Raw genomic sequence first — 21,043 nt, forward strand, 5'->3', positions numbered from 1 at the left:
AGTGAAAACGAAAGCCCAGTTCAGAAACGTGCAATAACTTCTCATTGACAGTGGGGTCTGATGTGTCATTTTAGAGTCCAGGATAGACGGTGTCTTCAACAGGTTTTCTGGGCCCACTCTGGGGTGTGGCCAGGGAACCTTATCTCCAGGGAGCCTTATCTCCAGGGCCAGCTGAAGCTTCCTCCCCCCCCCCCCCCCCCCGCGCAACTCACCGCGGGCTTTGTGCCATGGAGTCTGTCCTGTTCTCGTCGCTTTTGCTAGTAGCTGCCTATCCAAGGAGTGGGAGCCTCCAGCATGAGTGGATGCAAAGCCCTCCCATGCCTTCCAGGGCCTCAATGCCTTTCTTGGTACGTTTAAGCCCAGAGGTGGAGGCTGTGCCTCCTGGGGGCTCCGTGTGGCTTAACTGCAGCCACAGCTGCCCCCTGCCGGTGCGTTCCAGCCTGCGCACTCAGCTGCGGCAGGGAAAGACACTCAATGGCTCGGGTTGGGTATCTTACCAGCTACTGGATGTGAGGGCCTGGAATTCCAAGGTGCGCTGCGTCGTCACTTGCGCAGGAGAAACGCGCGAGGCCACCGCCAGGATCACCGCTTACAGTGAGGGAAATGGGGGCTCAGGCCGGGGTGGGGGTGAGGGGAGAAGGGTGGAGGAAGGGGGTAGTTTGCTTTTGCTTTAGGAGGTGACTGCTGGTCTTACCCTCCTTGCCTTAGAACGGCCGAGAAGTGTGATCATGGAGCCTCCTGTCCTAGTAGGCCACAAGTACACTCTACGCTGCTATGTGATACACGTGTTCCCCGTGGGGTTCTTGGTGGTGAGCCTAAGGAAAGGTGGCCAGGTGGTTTATTTTGAAAGTCTGGAGCGCTTCACCGGTTCAGATCTGGCTAATGTCACTTTGACCTACGTGATACGGGCAGGACCCAACGACCTCTGGCAACCACTCACTTGCCATGCACGCCTCAATCTTGATGGACTAGTAGTGCGCAGCAGTTCTGCACCTGTTATGTTCACGATGATCGGTGAGGCACCCTGCAACCTGGGGGGGGGGGAATTGGTGCGGGAGAGGGGATGTTGCCATTCCAAAAGGGCCCACAGAACAGGCATGGGCTCCAGTCTTGGAGGTCCTCAAACCTCCTCGTTCCTGATTTTCATTTCCGCTCCCAGCTTTGAACCCAGCATCCAAAGCCTTGGCTTCTGCCTCCATTGTGGCCCTGGTGGGGATCCTCCTGGCTGTGGGGGCTGTCTACGTGCGCAAGTACCAGGCCGTGCAGACTCAGTTATAAACGGGTGTTTGATGCCTGACAAGAGGGATAAAAAAAGAAGCTCAGAGCAACTAATTCAGATACTCTTGTTGGATCAATAAAGCCTTCCTCAGTCTCTGTTTTATGGTTTTTGGAGGAAGTGGTTTCCTTTTTAGGTGACCCTGTTTTCTCCAAATACCTTGCCTACGGGCTGAAGATTTGTAGCTCAGGGGTAGTCCGTTTGCCTGGTTTCAATACTGGAAACAATACCCATGTGTCTCAAGGCACCTGGAGTTTCTCACCCATGTGTCTCAAGGCACCTGGAGTTTCTCCTTCAACACAGGCGTGTTGTCCCAGAATCCGAGTTACTCAGCATAGTGTTTTCCCCGGTTTTATCCCTGCGGGCTAAACTGGCCTCCCCTCCAGGCCCTGGGTTGGATAAGAGCTGGCTCTTGGTATGGCTTTTCCTGATTGGCTCCGCGGATACACACCACAGCTCTGATTGGAAGCTAAGTTTCCCTTCACCTATCTTCTTTTCCACTACAGATCTTGCACGTTACTAACGGGGGCCAGTGGGTGGAGCTAGACCCGGTACCCCGAGGTTACAATTAATGAAAAGGAGGGGGAACAAGATTGGGCGGGGCCTCTTGCACGGAGTAGAGGAAGCGGATACCCAGATAAGAAATCTAGCATAGCAACAAGTTAAGGATGATTGCTCAGGCCACATGGGCTGTCACAGACTTCCATCCTAGCAACGTGTTTGTTGTCACCGAGCCTGGTATGCCTGTGAGGAGGAGTGTCAAAGCTTGGGGACAGATGCGAGGTCACACGTGTCACCAATTGATCTCAGGTCCAGCTTAGATTGCAGAATCTCGCACTGGTTATCCCCCAGAGGCTGCGGTGCCCTCGGCGAGGAACGTGGCAGATGATCTCTTGAAAGACTTGGTTCAAAACAGCATTGTAGACACATTCCCGCTGCACTCTGGGTAAATACAGATCAGGTGCCGGAACTGACTCTAATTTAGACGCCTGCGAACACTGCGCACACGCACACGTGTCCGCGACTGGCAGGCACTTGATGCCCTCCTTTGCCGTGTGCGCGGAGGAGGTCTTAGGGGCGTGGCTCCCATCCTCAATCTGTTGGAGGTCAAAGAGAAGCATCAGTTACAAGAGGCATTCCCACACCCTCCTCTTAAAACCACCTTTTCAGCATACTATGACTCCCCAAGATTCTACAAGCAACCCCACCTGCTCCAAGGGGCGCTGGTGGGAGGGGCCGAAGATGGGCGTGGCTTGAAGCCCTAGCGCTTTATCCCAGAATCTATACTTAGGGTGGTGGAGTTTGGGCAGGGCTTCACAGCATCCCTCCCATACTTCGCCACATATGACGCAGGAGACCACTGTCGCCCCCAGAAGTCTTTAGACCATTAGGCCGACTTCCACGGGGTACCGCTCTTGCCTGGTCAGCTTGTCTCACTAAGGCCGCGAGCAGCCCAGTGCGCTCTTGCCTCCCGCCAGTTCGCCCCCCATCACCGCCTCGGCCACCGCCTCCTCCTTGGAAACCAAGTTACCAACGTTTAAACCAATCCCCGGGCGCAATTCTACCACCCCCACACTCCACCCGCTGCGCTGCGCCGTCCTCCCAGCCCGGTTCTCCATCACTCGCGCTCCCCTCGCTTCCTGCGTTCTCCCCTCCCCGGCAGCGGCGGCGATGCCGGGGCCTTCGCCAGGGCTGCGCCGAGCACTCCTCGGCCTGTGGGTTGCCCTGGGCCTGGGGATCCTCGGCACCTCAGGTAAGAAGAGCCTGCCCGTGGAGCCAGGTGGACAAGGCGGGGGCGGTTTTGAAAGGACCCGAGAGGGCGGCCCGGGTGTCCCCTCCAAGCTCCGCCCTCTTCTTGCTTCCCACGTTTCTGCTGCCACCTGGAGCCCTGGGTTTCTCCCCGTCCGTCTTCCACCCCAACAAACCTCGATCTTTCAGATCTGAACCCAGCACCTTTTCTGGATTCGAGGTTTGGCACCCAACCCCGCTCAGGAGACACTGTGGCTTTCCTATTTTTTTTTTTTTTCCTGCTCTGTTGTGCCCTATGGTTCACGAACTGGCATCATCCCTATTCATGATGCTCAAAGACCCCCCCCCATCTCCTCAACTGTTATGACTCAGGCTCTGTTCCCCCTCTACCTGTAGCCCTAGCAACCGGCTTTCTGGGGCTTTTCCAGCTGTTCCTTTCCGGAGTCCAGCCTTGAGGCTTCCTGTCCAAGTTATTCGAGTTTGGGGACAGTCTCTTTTAAGCCTTTGGCTCAGTCTCGTCTCTACTTTGCTTTCTCCCCCCCCCCCCAATATCAGTGTTTCCTCACCTCCAATTATTGACGATCTGCCACAGTCTTGAGACTCACTTGGCTCCCCATCCCCCCTCTGTAGTCTCCTCCCCACTATTGACGTGTGCATTGGAGACCCCATTTTCTCTGCACCGAGTTTCCCCATCTCTGCCTTAGAAAGCAAGGCTTCCAGAGACGCCCCTCTGAGAATGTGCCAGCCTCGAAGCTTGAATGGGGTGCGGGACTCCCTTGCTATTTCTTGGCGGTGGCCTCTCCTCGTCCTTGCAGACACCCCTGATTTGGGATATAGGGGCGCTAAGATTTCAGAGAGGGGTCCCCCCCCCCGGCTGAACCCGCGTTTTCCCGGACAGAGATCGCGCTAGAACCTTTCTGGGCAGACCTTCAGCCCCGCGTGGCGCTCGTGGAGCGCGGGGGCTCGCTGTGGCTCAACTGCAGCACTAATTGTCCACGGCCGGAGCGCGGTGGCTTGGAGACATCACTGCGCAGGAATGGGACCCAAAGGGGTCTGCGCTGGCTGGCTCGGCAGCTGGTGGACATCCGAGAGCCAGAGACGCAACCTGTCTGCTTCTTCCGCTGCGCGCGCCGAACACTACAAGCGCGTGGGCTCATTCGAACTTTCCGTAAGTTCTGGGTGGTCATGCCCCTTAGGTCCCCGAACCTCCCCTTCAAACTCCGCCCACCGGCCCTCACGCCCTCGTTCCCACGCGCAACAGGTTGATTGCAGCTTACTAGAGCCAACGTTTCGGTCCCTTGCAGAGCGGCCGGATCGGGTAGAGCTAATGCCATTGCCTCCTTGGCAGCCTGTGGGCGAGAACTTCACCTTGAGCTGCCGGGTTCCGGGAGCAGGACCCCGAGCCAGCCTCACGTTGACTCTGCTGCGGGGCGCCAAAGAGCTGATCCGCCGCAGTTTCGCTGGAGAGCCACCCCGAGCGCGCGGCGCAGTGCTCACCGCCACGGTCCTGGCACGCAGGGAAGACCACGGAGTCAATTTCTCATGCCTCGCTGAGCTGGACCTGCGGCCACACGGCCTGGGACTCTTTGAAAAAAGCTCCACCCTCAGACAGCTCCGCACCTTTGGTGAGTGTGAACCGTAACTGACAGGTTTTATGAAATTTAGGGGCAGCCAGGTGTAGTGATGCACGCCTCTAGTCCCAGAACTTGGGAGACAGAAGCAGAGGTAAGCAGATGTCTGTGAATTTAAGTCCAGTCTGGACTACACGGGGCTGTGTAGTGAGATCGCCTTAAATTTAGCGCCTAGACCTTACTTCAACACTAGTACTAGCTTAAGTGTTTACCTCTGTGGGGTTTTTTAGTTTGTTTTTGTATTTATTTATTGAGTGGGGAAAGAGGGAGAGTAATTGGGAGAGAGGGGGAGAGGAGGAGAGAGAGAGCATGCATGTATGCACACGCCACGATGCATATATGGAAGTTAAAGGACAACTTTATTGGGAGTTGGTTCTCTTCTTCCGCCATGTGGGTCCTAGGGATCGAATCAGGTCGTCAGGCTTGGCGGCAAGCGCCTTTATTCGCTGAGCCATATTGCTGGCCCTTTTGTATTTTTATGAAACCAAGCAATGCATGTAAATTGTTTGGTCCACACTGAATGCTTAATACTTAAACTCAAACTCTAGTTGTTTATCTCCCCCAGCCCTGCCTCCAATTCCCCCGAGCCTGATTACTCCTCGATTCTTAGAAGTGGGCTCAGAAAGGCTGGTGAGCTGCACTTTGGATGGACTGTTTCCTGCCCCGGAAGCCGGGATTTACCTCTGGCTGGGAGATCAGAGGCTGCATCCTGATGTGACCTTCGATAAAGACAGCCTCGTGGCCACTGCCATAGCTATGCCAAGCGCAGAACAGGAAGGCACCAGACAGCTGATGTGCAGCGTGACCCTCGGGGGCCAAAGCAGGGAGACCCAGGAAAATCTGACTGTCTACAGTAAGGGGAATCGAGGAGAGGGTTTCAATGGCTGTGACTCAGGCCAGAGTCTCACCTAGGCAGAGCCTATAAGTGGGCGGGCCTCCACACCGGAACAGGCAGGGCGGGAGAGTTCCAAGGCTGGAGGAGCAGAAGGAACCTGGAAATGAATGGAAATGAATAAATGGGGGGGGGGGTGATGAGTTACCTGAGCGGGGAGTGCCAGTGAACCCCACCCAATGCTCCACCCACCAGGTTTCCCTGCTCCTCTTCTGACTTTAAGTGAGCCAGAACCCCCAGAAGGGAAGGTAGTAACCATAAGCTGCTGGGCTGGGGCTCGAGCCCTTGTGACCTTGGAGGGAATTTCAGCCGCAGTCCCTGGGCAACCCGCTGAGCTCCAGTTAAATGTCACGGAGAACGATGACAAGCGGGACTTCTTCTGCGACGCTGCCCTCGAAGTGGATGGGGAGACACTAAGAAAGAACCAGAGCGCTGAGCTTCGTGTCCTGTGTGAGTAGGTGTTCACCATAGCTATCTTTGTGACCTCCTGGACCATGTCTTCGGGCCCCATCTTTAACCTTACTGTAGTCCCTCTGCTTCATGCCTGCAGATTCACCTCGGCTGGATGACTCAGATTGTCCCAGGAACTGGACATGGCCCGAGGGTCCAGAGCAGATCCTCCGCTGCGAGGCCCGTGGAAACCCAGAGCCCTCAGTGCATTGTGCTAGGCCTGATAGCGGGGCGGTGCTGGCGTTGGGGCTGCTGGGTCCAGTGACTCGCGCCCTCGCAGGCACTTACCATTGCACAGCAGTCAATGGCCAAGGCCAGGCAGTCAAGGACGTAACCCTGACTGTAGAGTGTGAGTAGGGAGAGGTGGGCACCTGCATCTCTTTTGGTTCTTAGTTGAGGAGGCTGGCCAACACAAGAAGGAAATAGGCAGGACTCCAGGAAGAATTGGGGAAACACTGAAGGGAAGCGGTAGGGTGTTCATAAACTTGGTCATGGTGCCTGGGCACAGTCCAAAGAACAGGCAATCAAAACAGTGTACCTGGGAAGGACCCATGGGCTCTTTGTAGGAATCAGTCAAAAGCACCCTGAGACCTCAGAAAGGGGCCTGACCAACAGTTGGTCTCCAGAACCCATGTAAAGGTGGAAGGAGAGAACTGACTCCAACCTCCACACATGGGCTGGGTCATGCTTTCCCACACAAATATCACAGAGTAAATGAAGAAACAAAACAGTTCAGGCAGGACTAAGGAGACAGGGGCAGGGGGTGGGGGTGTAGTGGCAAGTCTTTAATCCCAGCACTCAGAAGGCAGAGGCAGAAAGGTCTCAGTGAGTTCCAGGCCAGCCTGGTCTACACAATGATCAATAGGTAGATTAGTAGCATGTGTGAATTTCTGGGTTCCACCCTTTGCATGACATAAAACAGTTAAAGTCCAGAACTTGGGAGTAGGAGGTAGGAGGATCATGAGTTCAATATAGGTACATAATAAGTTCGAGGCCAGCCTGAGCTATAAACATCCTGCCTTGAAAAAAAAAAAAATCCGTTCCAGATGCCCCAGCGCTGGACAGCATAGGCTGCCCAGAACATATTACTTGGCTGGAGGGAACAGAGGCATCGTTTAGCTGTGTGGCACACGGGGTCCCACCACCTAGTGTGAGTTGTGTGCGCTCTGGGAAGGAGGAAGTCATGGAAGGTCCGCTGCGTGTGGCTCGAGAGCACGCTGGCACTTACCGATGCGAAGCCATCAACGCTAGAGGATCAGCGGCCAAAAATGTGATGGTCACGGTGGAATGTGAGTAGGGGTGGTTGGAGAGAAGCCCACGTATGTATCCTCTGTCCTCAGTGTGAACTCCTATTTCCCTGCTTCCTAGATGGACCCAGTTTTGAGGAGCTGAGCTGCCCGAGCAACTGGACGTGGGTAGAAGGATCTGGAAGGCTGTTTTCCTGTGAAGTTGATGGGAAGCCAAAACCACACTTGGAATGCCTGGGCTCCCAGGGTGCCGGCGAGGGGGCGGTATTGCCACTGGTATCCTCAAACCCTGGTCCTAGAAACTCTATGGCCTCGAGTAACCTTTCACCGGGTATCTACCTCTGCAATGCCACCAACCGGCACGGTTCCACAGTCAAAACTGTCGTCGTGAACGCGGAGTGTGAGCGGGGAGGGGAAGGGGAAGGTGGGCGGGAAATACGGGGTATCCCAGGGCCCCTGTCTTCCCTGACGCCCCTCCTGGTGGCTGCTCTGCAGCGCCACCACAGATGGATGAATTCAGCTGCCCAAGTCACCAAACTTGGCTGGAAGGAGCTGAAGCTACCGCGTTGGCCTGCAGTGCCAGGGGCCGCCCCTCTCCACGGGTTCGCTGTTCCAGGGAGGGTGCCGCCAGGCTGGAGAGGCTGCTTGTGTCCCGGGAGGATGCGGGGACCTACCGCTGTGTGGCCACCAACGCACATGGCGCGGATTCACGGACCGTCACTGTTGGCGTGGAATGTGAGTGAGGAGAATAATGCTGAATGGAAGCAACTCAGACCATTAGAAAAACACCTTGAGGGCTAGGGATGTAGTCCAGTGGATGGAGATCTCAGTTAGCACGCACAAAGCTGTGCGTTCTATTCCCAGATTTCTTTCATTCTAACACCCAGGAGGCAAAGGCAGGCAGATTTCTTTTCCAGGACAGCCTGATTTCTGTTCAGGACAGCGACAGCCTGGTCTATAAAGGAACTACAGCCCCCCCCCCCCCCATTACAAAGGCCTTCTCTCGCTCGCTGTCTCTTTCCTCTCCACCTCAGCCATGGGGAAAATCTCAAACCCATGGAAATTCAGAGGGACATCTTTCAATACCCCTCAGTAAGAAATAAGCACTTTTGTTCCCGCAGCAGGTGGGTGGTGGGAGTTAGACTCTCATAGGAGGAAGTGGTTTTGCCCGCACATCCCAGGAGGGGTGATCTCCGGCTGCTTGTGGATATCCCCATCCCGAGGATGCTTGATTAACGCCCAGTGGTGAGCAGCCTCTTCGTGTTCCTGCAGACCGGCCTGTTGTGGCCGAGCTGGCGGCCTCGCCCCCAAGTGTGCAGCCGGGAGGTAACTTCACCCTGACATGCCGTGCAGAGGCCTGGCCTCCAGCACAGATCAGCTGGCGTGCACCCCCTGGAGCTCTCAACCTCGGCCTCTCCAGCAACAACAGCACGCTGAGCGTCTCAGGCGCCATGGGCAGCCACGGCGGCGAGTATGAGTGCGCAGCCACCAATGCGCATGGGCGCCACGCGCGACGCATCACGGTGCGCGTGGCTGGTGAGTGGCGGGCTCCTGGGGTGGAGGTGGGGCGAGGGACATGCAACACGGAATGACTAGACTTTGGGGTGACTGACCCAGACTCTGCTTCTCAGTATGCGAGACCAAAGGGGGCCAATGTAGAGGTCAAGGGGAAGGAAGTGGAGGCAGAGAATTGACGAGCCAGAACAAAGCTGCTCCTGTGTTCCGTGCTGGAGGGCCATATATGAGGTGAAGGCAGAATAATCCAGGTCACCCTCAGCTATACAGAGTATAAGACCAGCCTATGCCACATAAGACCTTTTCAGACACACACAAAAAGGGAGAAAGGACCTCCTAGGACGGGCTGGTGTGTGTGTGCGTATGTGAGTGTGTGGGGTCCTTTATAGAGTGGGCACTAGGAGCTAAGAAACACTTGACCCAGCTCTCTCTTCACATGTGACTGTGGGGCACTGGGGTCAGAGATGTCCTCAGAGTAGTTTATGGTGGCCCCAATTCTTGTCTGTTGTGGGGCTGGGGTGTGACAGAGCTAGAAGAAAGCTGAGCATACCCTTAGGGGTATGGGAGGAGTTGGGTCATTTGAAGAGTATAGGGAGTCTAAGGGCTTATAAATGGCCTAAGAGGGGTATACATTGGTATTTTGGGGTTGTCCCGATGCTGGAGTGGTCTTCCTGAGGTCTCTTCCAACAGGCTGCAGTAACAGGTGCATGGAGGGCTTGGGGGAGACTAGGGGCTTGCCCACCCTGGCGAGGATGTGCGCCCACAGGTCCGTGGCTGTGGGTCGCTGTGGGCGGTGCTGCAGGGGGCGCGGCGTTGCTGGCCGCGGGGGCTGGCCTGGCCTTCTACGTACAATCCACGGCCTGCAAGAAGGGCGAGTACAACGTCCAGGAGGCTGAGAGCTCCGGCGAGGCGGTGTGTCTCAATGGCGCGGGCGGGACACCGGGCGCGGAAGGCGGAGCCGAGACCCCTGGCACTGCCGAGTCACCTGCAGATGGGGAGGTTTTTGCCATCCAACTGACGACCTCATAAGCCGGCAGCCAGTTCCTCCCACCCCGGGGGGAGGGGTCCACAAGCATTGAGGCGGGCATATGTATTGTTCAGGCTCTTTATTCATCTCCAGGGGCATCACCTCCATTTTCTACCCATTCCCCTCAATAAAGTTTTTATAAAGGACTCTGGATCTCTGTAATGTACAATAATGGGGGTTGAATTCCAATCTCAAGGGACATACACATTTTATTAAATCCTTATACACACACACACACACACACACACACTGAGACAGGCTTTTGAATAGCCAAGGTTGGCCTGAAACTTGCCATGTGGCTGAGGATGACCTTGGCCTTCTGATCCTCTGTAATTCCAGTGTAATTGCTTGAGACTGGGTCCTATGTAACCCAGGCTGGACTGCAACTCCCTCTGCTTCCACCTCTTGGGCCATCACTCAAGAGTTATTTATTGAGCTAATCATGGTGGCATATGCTTTTAATCCCAGAATCCGGAGGCAGGGGCAGGTGGATCTCTGAGTTCAAGGTCAACCTGGTTTACAAAGAAAGTTCCAGGACAGCCAGAGCTCCACAGAGAAACTCTGTCTTGAAAAAACAAAACAAAACAGTTATTACTGATGGACTGGAGAGATGCTCAGAGGTTAAGACTGCATATTGTTCTCTCTTAAAGAGAACCCAAGTTCAGTTCCTACCTTTAGAGGATCCAATCTCCTCTCTGGCCTCCACAGACAGACACATACAAATACACATAGATAAAATTAAATTAAGAAATAGTCCTTCATTCAAGGACTATTTTTTTTTTTTATGAACTCCTGTGTTTCCAGTATATTCCAAACCATCTGTGCCCATGAGACCTCCTGGTACATTGCAGCTTCCTGCAATGAAAGGACACTTGGGCAGGGTGGAGACCAGCTCCTTTTCCGTCCCTACCACTTATCTCTTCCGCCCAGTTGCTGCCCTCTGACCCCACAGTTCTCCAAAGTTCCCCCAGGCCTGGTTATAGTCACAGTAATGGTCCTTTTCCAGCATGTGCACTGCCATCTCCCCCCTTCCCAGTGGTCTGTGGATTTCCAGCATGAGTAAAAGGCTAAAAGTGTCAGGGCAGGTATGAGTGACAAGTCCCTGCATTCTTGGCACTAGAGACTGGGGACAGGAGAATCAGAAGTTCAAACTAATCCTTGGGTAAGTAGCTAGTTGGAGCCAGTCTGGGGCAAAAACAAATCAACAGAAAATGTTAAGGGGACTCAGTTGGTAAAGATCTGAGTTCAAACCCCAACACCCGTGTAAAAGTAGAGGTAGATGTGGACCAGCCAAAGAGCTCAGTGGGTAAACGTACTCGCTGCACAAGTGTGGCAACAGGAGTTTGGTCCCTGGAAATCACAAAAAGGTAGAAGGAAACAACACACTAAGGATGCCACAGCCATGGGGAGGGAGAGACAAGCAGATACCTTTGGCTTTACCATCCATCAGTTTAGCCTTGTCAGCAAGATCCAGATAGCTACAGATCCTGGTGGAGATGACACCAAGCCTGATGATGTGAGTTCAGTCCCAGGACTTCCATGGTGGAAGAAGAAAATTGACTCTGAAAATTGTCCTCTGACCACCACCTGTGTGCTGTGACACACAGACACAGACACACACACACACACACACACACACACACACACACACACACACCACAGCAATGGATTCAAGCCCTTGGGTTGCCTTTCATCTTAAAGAATAATTGACACCTGTGTCCACCTGTATCTTGGTTTCTCCATCTTGGTTCCTTTCCACTCTGCCTGTCACAGTCCACTGTCAATAAGTAAACACAGGGATCAGCTGCAACCCCCACAGCGCAGTACCTCCCCTGCTGCCTCCCAGAGCAAAGGCAGAAGGCGAGAACAGCTGGGCCTTCTCTCTGCAGCCTCCTCCTCATTTTTTGCTCCCTGAAAAGCAGGAACACACAGCTCTGGTGAGGGAAGTGGGTCTAGGGCAGCTCCTACCTCTATTGGTTGCTCAGATGCAAACATTTAATCAGCAAAGATGAGAGCAGGAAGCAGGGCAGGAGATAGCAAAGCTATGCCAGGGACACAAGTAAGACAGCAGTGGCTAAGTGTGAGCCCCTGCAGGGCTCTCAACACCCTCACCCCCACAGTCATCTCTCCACTCCTATCTGCCTCCTCAAGCTTTCTCCAGGGTTACAAAATCCTGCTGCCCAGGGCAGTTCCTGTTAGCTTCTCTCTCTCTCTCTTTCTCTCTCAGGATTTCTCTGTGTAGCTTTGACTGTCCTGGAACTCACTTAGTAGACCAGGGTGGCCTTAAACACACAGAGACCCACCTGACTCTGCTTTCCGAGTGCTGAGGTTAAAGGTGTGTGCCACCATGGCTAGGGAGCTGAAGCTCCTAAGCAAAAATTCGATAGAAAGCCCAAACTGAGGAGCAGTTCACGGAAGACACCAGTCTGCCTTACTATTGGCAGACTGGCCCTAACTGGAATACCCTTTTACACAGGCTTGTATTCAAAAGACCTAATTATCAAAGCCGCAAATACATGTTCAACTAACTAGTACAGTGACATGCCCAAGCCTCTCCCAGGGTAGGTAACCAACACCCCTGATTTCTCTCCAGAAAAAGATTATGTTAGGGGCGCAGATGGTTTGCCCAGTCAGGAACTTCCCGAACACCTAGGGGTGGTGAATGGGGAGGCAACAGCAACCTTGCCAACTCAGGGCCTGTCTGACCTAGGGAGCCTGCAGGTGCAGCAGGAGAAGCTGGGTCACATTCACTTTTGTAACTGAGTAGCTCTGAGCAGATTGAGTCAGGGATAGAAATGCAGGGAGGTTCTATGGAAGAACTCTGGGACATGGAAATGTAATGGCTCAGAGAGAATGGGCTGAGAGTTACAGGGGGCTAATTAAGTTAGTGCCTCCTGTCCATGCTTTGTATCCAACCTTGATCTGGGAAAAAGCAGCTATATTAGACCTTCCTTATGTTTAACTTTAGTATCTTCCTAACTGAACTTCCGGGGTCACCTGACAACTGCTGAGAACAGGTGACAACAGACTTTCAGAGTACTTCACCAAGGTTGTCTTTGTAACCCCACTGTTCATTATGGGATGGGGTCTTGGGATGTTGCATTGTCCTGTCCTTCTGAGGAACAGAATTTGTGTGTGTAATTATATATACTTATATATAATATACTTTATTTACAACTATACAGGCATATACACATATATAAATGGAATTATGAGAATGGCTTACAGGCTATGCTATTCAAAAAATAGGATGCTTATCAAAGCTCCTACCATTTACATCTTCGTGCCTTACTATTGGCAGACTGGCCCTAACTGGAATACCCTTTTACACAGGCTTGTATTCAAAAGACCTAATTATCAAAGCCGCAAATACATGTTCAACTAACTAGTCCAGCAATGGTCAGCTGTCTAAAAACAGAAGGCCCAAGAATCCAATAGTAAATGGACAGAACTAGAGAGTACCACCCTGAGTGAGGTAACCTAGACTAAGAAAGACAAATATAATATGTACTCACTCATAAAGTAAAAGACAACCAGCCTACTGTAACATCTCCCATCAGCCTACAGTCCACAACCCCAGAGAACCTAGGCAACAAGGAGGACTCTAAGAGAGACATACATGCATCTGCCTAGGAAGGGGAAAAAAGACAAGATCTCCTTAATAAATTGTGAGTTAGCTGGGCAGTGGTGGCTCACACCTTTAATCCCAGCATGTGGGAGGCAGAGGCAGGTGGATCTCTGTGAGTTCAAAACCAGTCTAGTCCAAGAGCTAATTCCAGGACAACCTCCAAAGCCACAGAGAAACCCTGACTCAAAAAACCAAATAAGTAAGTAAGTAAATAAATAAATAAATAGGGAGTGGGGGAGGATGGAGGATGGACTGGGAAAGGGGAAGAGAAAAAAAAAGGGGGAGTGGGGAAAATGTATAGCTCAATAAAATAAAATAAACAAAAAATAGTAGAAAAAGTTAAATTGGAGGGAAAAAAAAAAAAAAGAATCCTTCAGTCCATGAGGCTGGATGTTTCAGTTTGTCTTCAGTATATTCTGGAATCCCAAAGAAGTAGGTTCTAAACTGCGGTGGTGGCTCACATCTTTAATCCCACCAATAGGGAGGCAGAGGCAGGTGGATCTCTGTGAGTTCAAGGCCCGCCTGGTCTACAGAGCCAGTTCCAGGACAGGCTCCAAAGATACACAGAGAAACCCTGCTGGGGAAAAAAACAGACTCTAATGCCAGTGAAGGAATGGACTTGCCAGTAAGAGTTAGAGCCAGCAGGCAAGGAAAGAAAGCTTCCTTCTTCTATGTCCTTTAAAGAGGCTGCCACCAGATGTGGCCCAGATTAAAGGTGGATTGTCCCACCTCAAAGATCTGGATCAAAAAGGGTCTTCCTACTTCAAAAGATTTAATTTAAAAAATAATACCTCACAGGTGTTTCCACTCATTTAGGTTTTTGTTGACAAGTCCACCCCTTGTCAATTTGACAAATTCATATTTCCTTATGTCTTGCTTAATTTTTGAATAAAAACAGTAACCATGTCATAATTATGCTTAACATGATATAACTATCTCTTATATACTGTGAAAGTGTTATAAATTTAGATTGTGTGGCAATGTCCCTCAAGGGACATTTTTTTAGAATATCAAGCTTAAATGTGATAATCATTGATATTCTCTTAAATGATGCTACATAATAAAGAAATTACAGAAAGTAAATGTAGATATTTGTACAAACACATTCTTAACAAAATAAGACAGAAACACTTGTCAATTATAATCCTCTTTCTGTGATGGTCACTTGGCCTTAGTTGGTATTTACATCTGCCTTCCTCTGCCTCTCATTCTGGATTTCCTCCACTCTCAGCAAAAACCTCAGCAGTCTTGTCTCTTCCCTCAAGGAGTGACCCATACCTTCATCCCTGAAGGGTCTGTGCCCTTCCTCATCCTGTCTGCACTGGTTTGCTGTAACTTCCCATTGACATTAATCACAGGTCACGGTAGCAACAAGAGACAATGATCTCCTACACTCCAGAATAATCTTTCTTACTAGCATGTGGGAAGGCAATCTGATTTCCCCATGGTAATCTGGATCAGTCACCCCTCCAGACGCTGTTACTCCTTTTTTAGCTTAAAGGTACCAGAAGCCCTAAGTGGCCTGGGGAGTTGGAGCTTCCAGTTCAAAGCATGTTTGTTGTGTTTCCCCGCACTAGGTCACCACTCTGGAATCAAAACTTCTAGGCCAGCAGAACTTCAGGTCACAGGACCAGGAAGCAAAAAGCTGGCTAGTGGGCCACTAGGGGTGAAGGCCAGTGGGACCATTCCCTTTGCCATCCCTAGATTTCTGGATGTGTGAATCCTGATTGTGGGAGAAACTGTACCATGTATTGGATGATGACTCAAAGATTATATTTCCTTCTGGAGAATGGTGCCCTAGCCCTCCAGGCTGCTGCTGGTGTTGTAACTGTGGTTTTTTGTTTGTTTTGTCTCCAGTTTTGTTGTTTGTTTTGTATTTTTTTCCAAGATAAGTTTTCTCTGTGTATCTCTAGCAATCAGCCTGGCCTTGAACTCAAAGATTTGCCTGGCTGTGTTGCCCCAACTTCCAGGTGCTGGGATTAAAGAGGTGGGCCACCATGTCCATAACTGTTTTCAAAAGGCTATTCCATCTTTCTATCAAGCCAGTTGCTTCGGGATGTTGGGTAACATGGTGAAACCAGTGGATTCCATGGGCGGGCATAGGCCCACTGTCACACTTCTCTAGCTGTGCAGTGAGTTCCTTGGTCAGAAGCAGTACTGTGTAGAATACTATGACAGTGCCCTTCTTCCTTGGCGCTACCTACAAGGTGGCTGCCATCACTTTTGCGGCATCATAGCTGTCCTCCGCCCACTGGTGAAGCCCGAGATCATCAAAAAGAGGAACAAAAACTTCTTCCGGCACCAGTCAGGCTGACATGTCAAAATTAAGTGAAACTGGTGGAAACCCAGAGGTATTGACAACAGGGTTCGGAGAAGATTCAAGGGCCAGATCCTGATGCCCAACATTGGTTATGGGAACAACAAAAAACCAAGCACATGCTGCCTAGAGGCTTCCGGAAGTTTCTGGTTCACAAAGTCAAGGAGCTGGAAGTGCTGCTGATGTGCAAGAGATCTCACTGTGCTGAGATTGCTCACATTTCCTCTAAGAACCGAAAAGCCATCGTAGAAAGAGCAGCACAGCTGGCCATCAGAATCACCAGTCCCAATGCCAGGCTTCACAGTGAAGAAAATGAGTAGATGGCTGGTGTGCGTGTGTTATTTGTGCTTAAATAACTCAAAAAAAACTGAAAAAAAAAGAATACCATGACATTATTCTGTGGATACGGCATTTTGTAAGTCTGTGGATGGTTTTTGGCAGATGAATTACAATATCTGCTCCAGTAAGTACAAAGCTTTGTCCTTTCCATTTAGTCATCTTGTCACCAGGTCACCAGGTCACTGGCTGATCACCCCAGAGAATGGTGCTGTATCTGGGACTCGCTGCTGGTCTCTGTTGTTGGCAGGTCTGGCACTCAGCAGCAGCTGTAGGCAGGTAAGCCTTGGTGGAGTGGAGGTCCATTTCACTGACCTGTACTTAACTTTCATCTCTGTTACTATGGTCACTTTGTTCATGGGCCTAATGCTAATGGACAGTGACAAGGATGGCTGGGGAAAGAGCCTCACTGTACACAGAATGGATCAACGCCTGTGCAGCTGTTTATTTATTTTTTGAGACAGGGTTTCTCTGTGTAGCTCTGGCTATTCTGGAAATAGCTCTGTAGACCAGGCTGGCCTGGAACTCTCAGAGATCCACCTGCTGCTTCATGACCCAATTAAACCTGTTGCATTTAATCCATCAAACTGAGCAGCAGTGTCCTCAACCCTCAGGTCAGTATGAGGGAAAGGGCAACAACAAATCTCTTCAGATGTGCGAGTGTCCCTCTCACCATTTTACATCTTGCAGCATTAGTAAAGGGCATGTCTATGGGCCTTCCACATGTTGAGGATTAGGTTTACAGTGTACCTGCTTTGGCATTACAAGTTCCCTGAGCCTTAACATCCCTTCATCAATACTAAGCCAAGGGATATCAGGAATCTCCAACTCCTTTTCAGCAGGCCATCTTTTGACAAATGCCTCAGCCAACTATTCACTTTTGACACCTTTTATTCTTTTTGGTTTTTCAAGACAGAGTTTCTCTGTAGGTTTGGAATCTGTCCTGGAACTCTCTTTGAAGACCAGGCTGGCTTCAAACTCACAGAGATCCACCTGCCTTTGACTCCCGAGTGTTGGGATTAAAGATGTAAACTACCACTGCCTGGCTTGACACCTTTTTTTTTTTTTTTTAAGTTGTGGGAGCTTCCATATTAAACCTAGAATATCCAGAGGGTCCATATCCCATATCAATAAACTCAGCCTGATCCAGTTTCATGTTCATTCTCTGGAAAAGTCTTTGTTATGCAGATGACATAAAGTGTTCTGCAGATTAGGAAAGTCATTCGAGACAATCAGGTACAATGGTGCTTCTGTCATGAAACCCTACTGGGGCTGGGTTAATTATAAGAAATAAATCCAATGCTGGGCTGTGGTGGTGCACTCAGAAAGCAGAGGCAGGTAGTTTGAGGACAGGTTGGACTACAGAATGAGTTCCAGGACAGCCAGGGCTACACAGAGAAACCCTGTCTCTTTGGGGGAAAAAAAATTGAACAAATCAAAAGATATCCTACGCGGGGCGTTGGTGGCACGTGCCTTTAATCCCAGCACTCGGGAAGCAGAGGCAGGCGGATCTCTGTGGGTTCGAGGACAGCCTGGTCTACAAAGCTAGTTCCAGGACAGATTCAAAGATACAGAGAAACCCTGTCTTGAAAAACAAAAGACAAATAAACCAAAAGATATTCTACAAGAGTGAAAAAAGACACTCCTAAAGGTCACAAATTTATTGAATTGGAAACCCCAGTACCAAGGGTGAACTTCCTTAAGAGTTACAGCTCTGAAGGGAAAGGCTTTCCCAGTGGAAATGTTGCAGCTCTGAAGGGAAGGGTATCCCGGCAGGCAATCGGGAGCCAAGGACTACCACAAAGTCACACTGCACAGCAAATCTCACACTGTTGTGCCTGAAATTCGGAACCTGAATCACCACAAGACCGACTCTGACACAAAAACAGAGTCTTTATTTGTGAGTTAACTCGATTTCGTCTGTCTGTCCGAAGGTCCGAACTTGCAATGGCAGCAACAGCAGCAGTGACAGCAGCAACAATAACAAGAGTTAGGAACAGAGCAGGAGAGACCCCAGCAGAGGGAAGGGAATTTGTATAGTAGCCCGCCAGGAGGGAGGGGCTTGGGGAACTCCAAACCTGCCTAGTTACAGGCTTGTGATTGGCTTACACCCTCCAAAACTGCATAGTTACAGCCTTGGGATTGCCTCAAACCTCGACTGAGCTGATTGGCTACCCTGGGTCCCAAGCCCTCTGGATGGTGATTGGCTGCCCCCATGAAGTGGCAGGAAATCCCAATCCAGGGGAATCCCCTGCTGGAGAGAATTCCAAACCCTGGAGGGAAATGCCAAGCCTACTGGCCTGGGATTGGTCAGTTTTTCTAGCTCAGCGATTGGTTAGTCTTGAATCAGGGCCGAGATGGCTCTGATTCCAGGGCTAAACTGTGTTTCTTTCTATAGTTCTTTTTGGCTTTTTGGTTCTATTTCTAGGGCCGGAACGAATTTCTTTTACATGTCCCGAATCTAGGGGCCAAGTGTATTCTTTTGGCGCCAGTTTTGGAGTTAGGATGCTTTTCCCTGACTATATGCTTGGGAGTAAAGTGTCTCTTTCGCTGGCTTGGTCCCGAATCCTGGGTGTGTTTCTTTTATTGGGTTGGGGCTTGGGGCCCAAACCATTCAGGGTCTGCGTTGGGGCTGCAGACCAGGGATTTTCTGGGGTCTGGGTCTCCCAACACAAGAGATGTATTGAAAAACTCAGGAGAGTGGCTGCCTTTGCTTGGGGGAAGAAACAGCAAGCAAGACTTATATAGGATTTCTTGGGGGCAGAGAGTTCGAGGGTGGGGACTTCCAGGGTGGGAATTGGTGGGATTTCAAGTCGTGAGCTTCAATCTCAGGGTTTCATAGGTTTTGTTGGGTTTTCAAATCTGTGAGCTCAGACCTTTTACTGTACACTACCTCCCTGTGAGTTGTTGTTGGGGAAGCCCCTGAGGTCCCACAAAGAAAGGCTTTGCTAACGCTGTTGGTTATAAGCCAGGACTAAATAATGACACCGATTGCTGAAGACACTTCATGTGCATGCTCTGACTGTAGGACATGGAGAAACTAAGCTGGTATTGAATTGGAAACTCCCTGGATTTTGTAGTGTCAGAGGGGGCCATATAGGCTGCTGGTGGAGAACCTTTCCACCATCTCACCTGGCTAAGGACATTCAAAGCAGGATGTGTCTCGGCTATTGTAAGACCAACAATCATCCAATTAGATTTAAGGCCCACTCCACAAGAGAAAGTTCATGTCTGGTACTATAAGCCAGACAAAATCCCACAGCTGGGGAGGTCACTGGTCCCTGTGGGGAAGCCACTTGCATGGTCTTCCTAGATGGATGTGATGTGCCTGTCAGACTGCCTTCTAAACATGTGTGTTTATACTCAGAGATCACTGTTGTCATACTCAACCACTGGTGAAGCTCCTGAGAACCAGTTACTGTTCCTGGGGCGTGGTGGTCTATTTCTTAGCCACAGGTGGACACACACTTAGTCACCCCCAACAAGGCTCAGAGGTCATTGTGAAAGAGGGGACACAAAGAAAAGAAGAGCAGGATGCTGTGTAACAGTTTCCTCAGAGATTGAAACATTCCATCCTGCTATTGGTTAAAAAGGAGGGCAAACAACTCAAACTACCTTCAGGAAGTCACTGAAACTAACCGGATTCAGTAGGCTCCTCTTGGCCACAGTAAGCAGAGCCATGCTGCAAAGATGAGTCTGACCAGATGGCTTTCCAAAAGATGTAGAAACCAGCCAAGCTACCTGGAAGAGGTTTAGACCAACCGAGGTACCTAGAAAGGACACTTTCCACCCAACCTGTTGGGTTTTCTGCAGGCTGAAGGAAGGAGGGAAGAAGAGAGGGAGGGAGGAAGGGAAGGAAGGAAGGAGCAAAGAAGGACACACCTGAGTTACGAGTTACATCCCCAGTACCACATAAAGGCCCAGCATGGATGAGTCTGCCTGTAATCTCAGTGCTGGGGAAGCAGAGACTGAAAGATTCATTAGACAGGCAGCCTACTCAAACACTGAGTTCCAAGTTCAGTGAAAAATTTCATCTCAAAAAATAAAGGGAAGGGGCTGGAGCTATGTCTCAATGGTTGAGAGCACCTTGCTGCTCTTGCAGAGGCCCCTGGTTAAGAAACTCCAGTTCTAGATGATCCAATACTGGTACTCTTCCTGACCTGCCACAGGCTCCTGTGTGCAGAAACACATACACAGATGAGTAGCTTGGCATGGTGGTGCACATTGATTCCAGCATTTGGAAGGCAAAATCAGATGGTCTCAGAGTTTGAAGCCAGCCTGGCCTATAGTGAGTTCCTAGAAATCTAGGGCTATGTAGAGACACCCTGTCTCAAAAACAACAATAAGAAGACAAATCCAGGGAGGAGTAGGAAGATAGAGATGATAAGAGCAAGTGAGACAGACCAAGCAGGGTGGACATTAAAGTCTGTTCACGCCTGGTGTTTAGGAGCATGGTGGCTTTCCATGAGTGCCCAAGGCCTTTGTCACTTTCATTCCATGTAGCCACTCTCTTGGGCTATATCCTTAGGTGACTGTAGCTTTTCTTGGTAGACCTACTCTCCATGATCTTGGCATCACCCAACACCCTGGGTGGCTCTACTGCAGCCTTGGCTTCCCTCCCCCAGCTTCACACAGGACCCTCTCAGAGATCCCCCAACTGCAATCTGTCTTCTATAGACCACACTGATTCCCAGGTTTTCCTCTGTGATGCTATAGTCTTTGCTGTGTGTATGCTGTTCAAACCAGCATCCCATGAACCATGGCAAACACTGACACTGGCGTAAACAGTACCCTCATTCCTTGTACCATAACTATAGCAGCCTCTTAAGTGCCGGTGTAGCTAAACCTGGGGCTATATTCCTCTGGATGTTAAGCTTGAGTGCAGGGAATCCAGAGCTCTGGTCTCAAAACATTTCAACTGAATTAGAATTGGTTTTGTTCAAGATTTATTTTATATGCATACATATATGCAAAT

General features: G+C 50.6%; 2 protein-coding genes across 2 annotated transcripts; both read left to right on the forward strand.

Moving 5' to 3' along the window:
* The first annotated feature begins 227 nt into the window (after positions 1 to 227).
* Icam4 (intercellular adhesion molecule 4 (Landsteiner-Wiener blood group)) lies at positions 228 to 1,372 on the forward strand. The gene is made up of 3 exons (XM_051197215.1): positions 228 to 594; positions 709 to 1,014; positions 1,160 to 1,372. The coding sequence occupies exons 1-3, from the start codon at positions 228 to 230 to the stop codon at positions 1,276 to 1,278; spliced, it is 792 nt and encodes a 263-aa protein (XP_051053172.1). The 3' UTR covers positions 1,279 to 1,372.
* Positions 1,373 to 2,678: 1,306 nt separating this feature from the next.
* On the forward strand, positions 2,679 to 9,933 carry Icam5 (intercellular adhesion molecule 5). Its single transcript, XM_051197079.1, has 11 exons — positions 2,679 to 3,029; positions 3,924 to 4,193; positions 4,330 to 4,650; positions 5,222 to 5,509; positions 5,744 to 5,998; positions 6,099 to 6,347; positions 7,045 to 7,287; positions 7,367 to 7,645; positions 7,741 to 7,980; positions 8,518 to 8,781; positions 9,527 to 9,933. Exons 1-11 carry the CDS (start codon positions 2,948 to 2,950, stop codon positions 9,787 to 9,789), a joined length of 2,754 nt encoding a protein of 917 aa, XP_051053036.1. The 5' UTR covers positions 2,679 to 2,947; the 3' UTR covers positions 9,790 to 9,933.
* The last annotated feature ends 11,110 nt before the right edge of the window (positions 9,934 to 21,043 follow it).

Source organism: Phodopus roborovskii, unplaced genomic scaffold (genome assembly GCF_943737965.1).
Source record: "Phodopus roborovskii unplaced genomic scaffold, PHOROB, whole genome shotgun sequence".
Classification (NCBI taxonomy): Eukaryota; Metazoa; Chordata; class Mammalia; order Rodentia; family Cricetidae; genus Phodopus; species Phodopus roborovskii.